The sequence below is a fragment of the Ochotona princeps genome, chromosome 11, assembly GCF_030435755.1.
Source record: "Ochotona princeps isolate mOchPri1 chromosome 11, mOchPri1.hap1, whole genome shotgun sequence".
Lineage (NCBI taxonomy): Eukaryota > Metazoa > Chordata > Mammalia > Lagomorpha > Ochotonidae > Ochotona > Ochotona princeps.
In genome coordinates, this window is record NC_080842.1 from 39,834,595 (window position 1) to 39,846,852 (window position 12,258).

The following is a 12,258-nucleotide window of genomic DNA, read 5'->3' on the forward strand; positions in this document are numbered from 1 at the left end:
GAATGTTCTAATATTCACATAGCTAACTGATGTTCCCAACATCATGGAGTGTTAGCAGGTGAAGCGAGACTAAATTACAGTTTGCACTATGAAGTTTAATTGATTACATAGGAAAGTAGTTTACTTCCTCAAAATAACTTTAATCACTTTTAGATGCCCCATTTCTATAAACTAAAAACAAATGAATGTTGACTTCTTTGTCAGAAACAGAAAACAATTTCCTGTACAGGTCCCCTGAGGCTGACATTGCATAAGGTGATAGAATCCACAGCACCCTCAACTATACAACCTTACAATAAGGAGCAAGCTTCAGGGGGATATTTCTGATGGTCTCTTAGTAAAGGCTGATGGCATCATGCTCTTGTCTCCAAATGTGAGAGGAAATCAGAATCTACAGTATAAATGGACATGAACCCTGAACACATGTTCTCCAGAAGGGGAGTCCAAGGATAGATCTGCTTGAAACAGGGTGATCAAAGAAAAAAGCTAAGTTCAAACAACAATTTGACAAGTCTCACCCAGACTGAGGCCTTCTGCTACCATTAGAGTTCTCAGAAATGAGGCTCTCATTTGCCTAAGTCAGTATCTGATATAGCTACATCATAGCTCCATTGTGTGTGTGTGTGTGTGTGTGTGTGTGTGTGTGTGTGTGTGTGTTTGAGAGAGAGAGAGAGAGAGAGAGAGAGAGAGAGAGAGATTAAATCCTCCCCAGGCAAGGACCATGTCTCAAAACTTTAAATTCCCAGGGTTTTTCACCCTGATCACACTCATCAAGTGCTCATACAAAAATTATGCACTTGTTGAGGATGTTTATGACAATGACCAGTTAGTTCCTCCACAAAGAAAGAATTGAGATAAAGAGTCAAGGGGCTGTGGCTGTGATATAGCACATTGAGTTACCAGCTCTGATGCCAGCCTCCATATAAGTTCATGTCCCAAATGCGTCCACTTCTAACTCCCTGCTAATGTTCTTGGGAAAGTAGCAGAGGGTGGTCCAAGAGCTTGGGTCCCTGAACCCACATGGGAGACTTGGAAGAAGCTCCTGGCTTCAGATCAGGCCATCTCTGGCCATTATAGCCATTTGGGGAGTGAACCAGAAAATGGAAGTTCTCTCTTTTTGTCTCTTCCTCTTGATCTCTGTACACATACTGGCAAACCAGGGTAGGGGGCGGGCCTGGTGGGGGTTATTGTGGGTCGCCCCGACTAGGCTGCAGCTCCCACTGGTTTGTGTGAGGGCCGAGTACGTGCTGGGCAGAACCAGACTGGACTGCAACACCCATTGGTTCCAGTGCAACTCGGGACTGAAAACAGAACCAACCCAGCAATTGCAACCACCAGCTGATCGTGGTGATGAACTGTGCCGGGCCCTGTGCTTGCTAGAGCATACAAGAAACTAGTCTGGGAATACCTCAAAGTTTCTTTGGAGATCTCCCTAATCGAACTGCTGGACTCAGAACTCTAATCAAGAAAAGACAGAAGACAGAGCAGATCAATCATTCATCTCAGCTATATGTTGGCAGCGATATATGGGGCAAACAGAGACTTTATGATGGACCATATCAATCAGTGGACGACCTCATCGAGCGAAACTGGCAGCGATTCATAACCGGAGAACTATTAACACCACTCGAGCACATATCTCAGAGCATGCCCCACATCCGGGACTTGGGGTGGGCGGGAAACCGGGTGGGGCTTCCCCCTCAATATCCCCCTTTACCTCAGATACAAGATGGAAACAATGTGGACATAATAGTATTACCCACTTCCCTATCCCCCTGAACCTTTTTTTTTTCTTTTCTTTTTCTTTCTTTAACTGTAATTAACTATGTAAAGATTGTCAACAACACAATAAAATAGATTATAAAAAAAAAAAAAAGAGTCAAGGGGCTGTGGCTGTGATATAACACATTGAGTTACCAGCTCTGATGCCAGCCTCCATATAAGTTCATGTCCCAAATGCATCCACTTCTAACTCCCTGCTAATGTTCTTGGGAAAGTAGCAGAGGGTGGTCCAAGAGCTTGGGTCCCTGAACCCACATGGGAGACTTGGAAGAAGCTCCTGGCTTCAGATCAGGCCATCTCTGGCCATTATAGCCATTTGGGGAGTGAACCAGAAAATGGAAGTTCTCTCTTTTTATCTCTTCCTCTTGATCTCTGTAACTCTGTTTTTTTTTTTTAAGTAAATAAATAAATCTTTTATTAAAAGTCTGAGATGGTGATGGGCTGAGCTAGGTGTGACCAGGGAACCTGCCATCACTCACGGGTAAAGGAACCGACAACAGTCTGGGCTGGTCAAGGCAGCAGCACCTGAATGTACATCCTAAAACAGGGTGTGGGGTAGGCAACATTCACCAGCTCATACAAGGCCAAAATAGAAAGTCAGACTATGCCAGGCAATGGTGTAACACCCACTGGCATGTATGAGAACTGGGTCTGGGAGTGGGTCAAGTGGGGGAACTTAGGAAGCTCCCCTAGTGGGTTACAGCTCTCACTGATGATCACATGATCCAGGCCTGCGAGTTGGGCAAGTTGGGCAAGAATAGCTCCAACAGCTGGCTAATGTATGATTTGGTAATGGAAGGGGGTTGGTTATGGAAGGGGCAGGGCCGAGTAAACTTTAGCTCACAAGCAAGAATAGAAATCAGGATGGTGCACAGGTCATGCTGAGCTAGGCTCTTACACCTGTTGGTCTGCATGACAGGGATGCTAGGCCACAGGATCTAAGGCAAAGGCCAAGACAGGTAAGGGGCTATGCCAAGCTGGGTCAGAGCAACCACTGGCATGTGAGTGATCTATGGCTGGGAATAGGCCTAGTTGTGGAGCTAAGAAGACACTCTAACTGGGTTAGGGTTCCCACTGATGAGTTCAGGGGCTGGAGTGGGGGCTGCGTTCTGGTCCGGATATGGCTGCCGTCTCCCTTGGCACAAGTGTGGACTGGGACTAGACACACCAAGCCGCGCTAGACTCCAGCACCATTTGGTGCTCTGGAGGACCAGGATAGATGTAGGATGGACTAGGCTAGGTCTCTGCCCCTACTGAGCCATGTGTGAGCCATGTCTGGGTATGGATGACCCTTAGCTAGGCTGAAACATCCAACAGTAAGAACCGCAATGGGTTGAAAGCCAGTCAGGAAAGGCCACTGTTCCTGCTAGGACAGGAGGTGGACTAAGTAGGGCTGGCTCATGACCCACCAGTATGCACGAGATCTGGCACTGGAGAAGTTCTGATGGAGGAGCCTGGGCAACTCCTCTGGCAGGACACAGTCCCTGCAGTTGAGCACAAGAACCATGATAGGGAGCATCCCAGACCAGGCCAGGGAAAGGTACCCATCAGAATACATTTGGCATAGGTTGGGGCGGACCAGGCTGAACCAGTTCACATCACCCGCTGGCGAATCCGAGCACCAAAACAGTATAGGTTGGGCCAGGTTCAGTCACAACCCATACCAGTACACATTACAGCTGGGATTGGGTGCCGGCCAGGCTGGGCTAAACTATAACCCTCACCAGTGTCAACTGAAATTGGGGGTAGGTCCACCCAGGCCAGGCTACTGCACCTACTGGCAAATGCCAAGGCGAGGGGGGCCATGCCAAACAGGGCCACAGCACCCAACCAGCACATATAGGAACCAGGGAGGGAGGGGGTTAAGCTGGTAGGGGGAATGTGGAGAGCCCCCCTACTGGACCATCTCTCCCACTGGAGAGCATGAGTTGGGATGGGGACAGACCAGACTGGGCAGAGCTACAACACCAGTGGACCTCATGTGAGACAGATCAAAGAAGAGCCAGGCTTGATTGACTGTCCCTACTGATGCAAACATAAATCAGAATGGGTGAGGATTGGGCTTTGTGGCAGCATCAGCTGGCAGATGCTGGTACTTGGGGCTAATTCTGTCAAGTTAAACTGCGGAAGCACTGAAAAGTGCATGATCCGGGAGTGGGCCCAGGAGGGAAACAGTGGGCACCTCCTTCTTGGGTTACCACTCCAACTGGAGAGCATGAAAACCAGGACTGGGGCAAACCTGGCTGGACAGAAAGGCACCCAGCAGCATGTGCATGGGCTGGATAGTGGGCCGGGTTGGGTTGAATTAGGCTTCAATACCCATTGACATGTAGGAGAGCTGAATGGGATGTGGGACAGACTGGACAAGTCTACAGTACATGCGGGCAAGCACAGGAACCAGAGTAGGAGGCAGGCCTGGTGGGGGTTATTGCAGGTCACTCCGACTAGGCTGCAGCTCCCACTGGTTTGTGTGAGGGTTGAGTGTGTACTGGGCAGAATTAGGCTGAACTGCAACACTCATTGGTTCATGTGGAAGACAGGGCTGGAAACAGAACTGACCAGCAATGGCAACCACCAACTGATCAGGGCAACGGATTGTGCTGGGCCTGTACTGGCAAGCACATACAAGAATCTGGTCTAGGATCACCTCAGACAAAGTTCCTTTGGGATCTCTCCAATCAAACTACTGGACTCAAAACCCCAACCATGAAGAGAAGTGCAGGTTCCATAGTCTGACCAGGGAGTGCATGTGTCAAAGCTGAGCCTCCTCAGAGGCTCAGATGGAGCAGTGGACAGCATATTCAGGTGCACATAGAGGATATGGCAGTCTATAGCAACCTGCAGAGGACACCTGGTAACACAACAGAGGATGGAGGACAGAGCAGATCAATCAACTACCCCAGTCATGTGTTGGCAATGAAAATCTGGGCAAACGGAGACTCTAAGGTGGATTGTGTCAACCAGAGGCTTCTGCAGCGATTATAGCGATTGCTATAATCCACATCTTTCTGAAGGTTCCTTCCAAGTTAGATCCTCAGATGCCTGCACTTTTCTATAGGAGAAAAGAGGAAGAGATGGTTCCTTGTGACCACACATTGTCACTCCAGTGATTCTTATACCAGGCATGAGTGAGATGGAACCACTATAAGTACTCGAACCCCATCACAGAGAACACTTTGCTTAAAGTGCTAGATTGAAGGTCACCTGATCACATAATCATTCACTACCAGTTCTCTTGTTTCTAAACTTAAATCCAATGGTGTATACTGTCCAAAATGAATCTGGAGAATGAAAGCTAGTAGGGAACTATCATTCCAGGCAACAAACAAAATGTGTTGAAGAGGATTACAAGATTAGAGAAATATAGCAGTACAGCCTCCTTAGGAGACAGTGGGAATCTGTGAGCTGAGGCAACAGAACCCAGAAATGCTGAGAAACTAACAGTCCCTCAGAGGATACTAACCAGGAATGCATAGTTAGATGGTAGCCGAAAGTTCAGCTGAGAGAATAATTGGGGTGATGGCTAGGTTAGCCTCCAACAGAGGAAACCTGGATGATTCACAGGTGCAAGGTACAGTATCTGTCTTTTACTTTGAATAATCAGACAAAGAGATGAGTTGAGACAAGTTCCATGTAGGGTTTATAATATATGTATGTCATTGGTTATAACCATATTGTGTTGGGAAACAATGAGAGTAAGTATTTACAGCCTAATGAGCTATTCCCCATGAAGTATTCAGAAATGTCCCTGGCTGCAGTGCATAATCTTACCATCCAGTGTGGACTACATGAGATTTGTGTTGATGAGAAGGTTTTGAAGCCTAAGAGTGGTTCACACAGATCTTTATGCCAGGTAACTGCTGCAGGCACGGACAGTGGATCCCACCCAAGACAGGAAGCAGCTTCATCAGAACACCCAGAAATGGTCCAGAAAAGCTCTGACTCACACTTCACTGCCAATCTCCCTGCTGTTTTGGTACCTGCTGCAAGACAGCATCTCTGAGGCCATCTGAAGAATGCTCCCCTCATCCCATCTGATGGGTCCTCCTTAATAGAACCCCACTCCTCCACATGCTGAGCTCCTTGGGGAGAGGCCACTGCTGACTTCTCCTACCACCCTGCTCCAAGTCACAGCGTGACTTTCCAGGCAAGAACCTGGAGAGGCAACAGTGGCTACACACCCAGACTCACAAGGTCAAGTACAACACTTTGTGTCATTGGATCAGTTCCAATCTACCCCAGATGTTTGTTTCACCATATCAAGTTTCTGAGGGATCACGATGATCAACAGACTCCCCAGATTTCCAGCTGGAACAAACCAGGAGCACGGCAACATTTTTTTCAGATTGAGAGACTGTGGTCACCCTCCGTTCTGAATGTGCCAGGTTGTTGCCATAAATCATGTCCAGCCTCCCAGCCAGGCCAAGCTCTTCCAAGTCCTGCTGGACACTCTCTTCTTTTCTGAATGGTCAGCTGCTTCTTCACAGCATCCTGGCTCGACCCTTGGGTCACACAGAACATTCTGCCCTTTTCACGGGGCAGACCTTCAGACACCAGAAGAGACAAAGGTCTCTTCTACCCTAGCATGTCTGTCCAGGCTCTCCAGGCTTCCAGAGTCCTTTCCTGGCCCCTCCTAGCCTACTCCATGTCCCCTAGACCCTCTTCTGTCACTTACCAGGCTCTGCTCTGCAGAGCACTTGTACCATCCTAGACCAGCTTTCCTGCTGGGCTGAAGCTCTTTCCAAACATTCCAGAAATTTGTTATGGTCCTGATGGCCAAACCCACAAAACCCCAATCCCAAGCTCTCGCCAAACAGCCCAAGCATATGTTCAACTCTTCCTGGCTCAGTCTGTGATAGTTCTTGCTGGACACCATCTTTGGGTCCCTGGGATGAATCATGAATTTCTCTTATAGTTGTAGTTGGCTGCCCACAGGTCACTGATTGGTGGGACAGTTACTTGCCTGATGTGTGTCCTTGCCCTAAATGTGGAAATTGACATAGGCTGCATTGACCGGCCCCTTACCAAGCTCCAATGACTTGCTTCATTTCATGGACAGAGCTCCAAGCCAGAAAGGTCCTGGGCTTCTACCTCAGGACTTCCAGTGAAGGGTCATCTATTGGGGCTGAACTTGAACCCCCAGATTCCTGCCCTAGAGTTAACTAAAGGGCCTGCTTTCAGTGCTACAAGTCAGCTCTGGCTAGCCAACAACCTCACTCAATCAACTCACCATGCTCCATGAAACAGTCCTGTTGCCTGGGTGGCTTACAGGTTTCCTATGCATCACCAACGCTCCGTGTTGATCCCATCACAGTATCTTGCACCTCCTGCCTTGAGATTGGGCCCTACCTGCATGAGCCTGCCTTGAGGCCAGACTAGGAGGTCCATGAGAGAAGGTCCCAAGTCTTGTATAGCTGCATCTTTAATTCTAGCACAAGGAAATGATTCCTGCAAGACCCATTGGATTAAAACTGGTCTCTTGCCCTTATTTCTCACACCTCCAATGGGAAAGGTGAGAACTGAGCCACTCTTACACTGGGTGGGGAGTCAGACCTTCACACTGTCCCTCACAGTGGGACTGCCAGAGGCACTCAAAGCATCAAGTCAGTGAGACACTCTGCCCCCATTGGATCCATTTCTACATCTATAGGCTCTGCTTTTCCCAAGCTAGAGGATATGGTCCAAACTCAAGATCATCACCTGACCATCTCACAGGCAGAAATTGTAGAGGAGGCTGGCTGAAGCAGGGCAAACCATTCCCACATTCCACATTACTAAAGGAAGCAGGTTGACCATGACCCTGAGTAGTGTATGCCACCAAGTGCATTACAGCTTTCTGCATGGCATCCCAGGAGTGAAAGCAATACCCAGGCTGCTTAGGGCAAAGCACATCCCAGGGGTGCAGGGAGGCCCACAGTAATGCAGAGAATGCCAGAAGTCACTGCAAGCAGCTGGAGATCAACTGCTGAGCTCTTGTAGACAATCTACAAGTTCATGCAGCCCCTTCCAACCCAAGATGAAACAACCAATTCTACTGCCGTGCTGGGCTGGAAAGGCCAAAGCTACCATGGTGACAAGGCTAGGCTCCTGACAGAGGGAGTGGACAGCAGACTCCAGTTCTCCCTTCCTTGTCTCAAAACGCCAGGGCACGAAAGGCCGCTCTTACCTGCCAAGATGAAGATGCCAACAAGAATCAAGAAGACCAGCAAGTAGAGTCCCAGGACAGCATGCTTCAGAGCTGACAGGGAACCCAGCTGGGTACAACAGCCACCTGCCCGTCGCTTATGGCATGGACCTGCACAAAAAAAGAGACAAGAAAAAAAATTGAAATGCTTACTTTTTCTCTTTTGGCCCCGTCTCTCCATGACACATACAGATGTTCAAGAGGCACCTCTTGTACCCTCTGGCACATCTGTAATACAGCTATCTTGGTGAGGGGCTTTCCAGCACTGCTGCAAGAGGCTCAACTTGTGACTCTCTTCCCATTGTCTGCGTCCATGAGAGAGCCTAACAGGCAAGACCACAGTTCACAGGCTCACCCAGGCCAGGCTCTGAGTCAGGTGCAGCAGCAGCAAAACACTGAGATAGGTTGGGATATGTGGTCCTTTGTGAGGCAGGGAGAATCAAGATAGAGGAATAGGGTAGGAACACATTTAAATGGACAGAGAAACACTAGCCAATGTGAAACAGAGAGGGCACATTCCAGGAAACAGGAGAAAATGGAACAACAGCAGAGGGGTAACTGGAGAATGAGAGACACTGGAAAGCAGTGGACACAACAGTGTGGTGTTGCAGTGACTGATACCCCAACAGCATTCAGCAAGTGGCGATCTGAACTCCACTGGCAGCCAAAACTCCACCAGCAACAAGGTGGGAAGGGACATTCACTGAGAGCTCAGGTGGTGAAGCCAGACAGAGAACTTCCCATCTTGCTGATCTGTTTGATTTTACCAGGAGCATAGACATACCAGCAGATCCCAGATAAGCAGTGAAGGAACAGGGTGGATTTCACAGCCCAGTCCACCATTTTTGTTTAAGAAAGCAAAGACTATGGACAGTACTGTGCATGCACTGAGCTGAGAGTGAACTAATTTCTGGCTCAGTGAGCTGCAACAACACGACATCCTACAGCTTTCACCCAAGATAGGTCCAAGTAGCCCTCAGACCTGACGGTCAGCAGATCAAGAACGCTAGTAGTGGGCCTGGCGGCGTGGCCTAGCAGCTAAAGTCCTCGCCTTGAACGCGCCAGGATCCCATATGGACGCCGGTTCTAATCCCAGCAGCTCCACTTCCCATCCAGCTCCCTGCTTGTGGCCTGGGAAAGCAGTTGAGGACGGCCCAATGCATTGGGACCCTGCACCTGTGTGGGAGGTCTGGAAGAAGTTCCTGGTTCCCGGCATCGGATCGGCACGCACTGACCCATTGCAGCTCACTTGGGAGTGAATCATCAGACAGGGAAGATCTTCCTCTCTGTCTCTCCTCCTCTCTGTATATATGACTTTGTAATAAAATAAATAAATCTTAAAAAAAAAAAAAAGAACTCTAGTAGTGGCTCATTGGACACCATTTTGTATGGTGTGGCAAAGAATTGAAGACTGTAGGAACAGTGGTGAGCTGTGCATGCACTGGTCCCACAGGGAAAATAATACCGACTATGGTATCATACGGGTCAAAATAGGCCAACAGGTTCCTGTAAGATTACTACCAAAAGCAACCTAGCTATATAGGACACCTGGTGTCTCCTTAATCCTGGACCTGCTCCAACCAGAAGTGGGAGAAAGGTTGTACAGCCTCAGCATAGTATCAAAGGTGGTGGAGAGTGGTGAGCCAGGAGCTGGGGCTACAGAGACCATGGTGGAAATTTAATATAAGAACCCAGACCAAGAACTCACTAGAGGGAGTGGCATAAGTGACTGCAAACAAAGAGCCATGTATCAACTGCAATAAGTAAAATCGAACTGTAGACTTGTGGGTGACAGAGCTTCGTGATGCAGGATTTTCCCCTTGTGATCCAGGGAATGTCGCAGGAATTCAGAGTTGCAAACTCAGACTTTTCCAGCGGCCAGGAAGGGATGTGAATGGGCAAAATGGGCTAGAGAGAGAATCCAATAGCACACAACCACTCTGGCAGAGGCTTTCTGTTGCTATGTAGAAATGAGGGCCAGGCATTGCCAGATCTGGAATTTTGAAGACAAGCTAGAAGTGGTTAGGAGACATCTCTACAACTGTTGGCAACCAATTTGAAAACAAAGCAAAATCTGGAGAGGGTAAAAAACACACATTTGCAAGTTGAATCTGAATATCCTGTTGCAACTCTCGTTTTAGATTTACCAGAAAACATGGCAGCCTCAACCTTCCTACCTACAAAGGATCCGACATCCTCCACCCAAAATGGAACCACAATATCAACACTGTAGTGAATTCTACCAACCAACCCCTTTTGGTTTAAAGGTCAAAAACATCAAGTGTCAGATTGTGGCAAACCCTGCACCAGGTCCCAGGTGCCTTGACTCCTGGTTGATCCTTCAACTCTATTTGTCCTTCAAGACAGCCTTCTCAGACAGCCACGCAGCGACCTGGAAATTTACTAAAGTCTACCTGCTATGTCAAGTAAAAGCAAAGGAAGGGATAGTTTCCCACCCTGATCCCATATAAGGCATATAAGGACCCATTACACTAATTCCCAGCCCCTGTGGGTGACAAAGCCATTCTACCAGAGGAACTTGCTGACTTGCTAAGGCTGGCAAGATAAGATGAAATCACTGAAAATGTCCTGAAAGGTGGTGCGATGTCTGCAATTCCTTGGCAGGTTTCAGGTGCTGTTTTACCTCTCAGGAAACATTAGCACCTCCTTGATATTCAAGAAGTTTTGTCATCACAAGTGAAACTGCAGTGACTCCTGATGCCTTAAGTTCCAAACAGCCTTGGTCTCTGGAGGTGAGGACCAATGTCTTTATAATTCTGTGTTTATATGTTTGTTTATTTCAGAGTGGTCGGAGTGGGGGATGGTTTCTATCTGCTGGCTTACTCCTTCCCAATATCCACAGCAGCCGAGACTGGAGCAGGCCAAAGCAGGTCTCTCACTTGGGTGGCAGGAACTTGAGTACCTGAACGGCCACCTGCTGCCTCCCAGGGTGTGTGCGTTAAGAGGAAGCTGGAATCAGAATCAAAGCTGGGGCTCAAACTCAGGGACTCTGGTAAAGGTTATGGGGGTCCCAATGCGTCTTCATTGCTGGGCCAAATACTCTCCTGGAGAAATGAATTCTCACCCATTTGGTCCTTAGACTTGGAAATGTTTCACATTTTTTAAGCTTGGTGGGGAAGAGTTAAAAACACCAAATGGTATGATTTGCAAAGCCAGTGTGCTTCCTATTTTATTAGAAAGAAAATGAAAAAAAAAACCTAACATGTAAAAAAAATGAAATGTAAGTCATGAAAAGAGAGGAAATTTAAAAACATACTATGATGTGAAACAGATTAACTTGAAAAGACTGTATTTTGCATGATTTCAACCTCACAAGATTTGGGGAAAGGTAAAACCATGGAGACAGTGTGTAAAAAATAAAATGAAATAGCCAGTTGCTGTAGGAGGTGAAGGGGAAGGAAGGAAGCATAAGTAACACGTGGTGACATACCCAGTGTGATTCTATAACAGTGGACCACATGCTCTGACTTTATTTCCTTAGAAGCCGTGTGTCTCTTTAGCATCTACTAACCACAGGCCAAGCTGCTGGCCAAAGTATCTCCCCAGTGTCGCCCTGCAAGTTGGCTTGCACGGAGCTTACCTCTCACATGCAAAGGCTGATGCAAGACACCTCCCCACCACCACCTCATCCCTCTCACACAGCCAGCCCCAGCTCCCCACCCTAAGTAACACCAGGGCCAAGTACCAGGAGCTAGAGACCACACACACAGACCAGAGCCTGGCAGAATCACTCATACCAGTCCCAAAGTGTTGACCCTGCCCTGTCTTTACCTTTCCCAAGGACACCTGTAAAGACACTTTCCACTACCCACCTCTCCCTCCAGCATCTGCCTGACCAAGTCCTGTGGCCCTGCATGGTGAGGCATGTCCTCTTCTCTCATGAAATGCTGAAAGGAGGTTCTCACTTCAGTAGCATTTCCCACTCCATGTTGTCACCAAGTCGCATCTCTACATATTAAAAGTCCTGATGCATTTTCAAGACATTCTCATTATGCACATGTTGAGATCCATAGAGAATGCCCTACACCAGGAGAGAATCCTAATGCAAGCTAGAGAGTACAGGACAATGGCATGTCAGTATAAATTCATTCATGCCAGAAAAGGTTCCACTGTAAGTGGGGGATGTTGACAGTGTGGGAAACTGAGCAGGAAAGAGAACCCCATTCTATCCAGTTAATTTTGAACTTGCAACTGTGCTAAAAACGAAGTCTATTAGAAATAAAAATTGAGAAAAATGAGTAAACACAGAGGTTTTGACTTAAGAATTATAG

At 47.9% G+C, this 12,258-nt stretch overlaps 1 protein-coding gene across 1 annotated transcript in view; it reads right to left on the minus strand.

The window, feature by feature from the left end:
- SCARA5 (scavenger receptor class A member 5) overlaps positions 1-12,258 on the minus strand; it is a 101,254-nt gene that overhangs the window by 71,312 nt on the left and 17,684 nt on the right. The window contains exon 3 of the mRNA XM_004579088.3: positions 7,949-8,077. Coding sequence (XP_004579145.2) covers positions 7,949-8,077 — 129 coding nt within the window. The remainder of the gene's footprint in view (positions 1-7,948; positions 8,078-12,258) is intronic.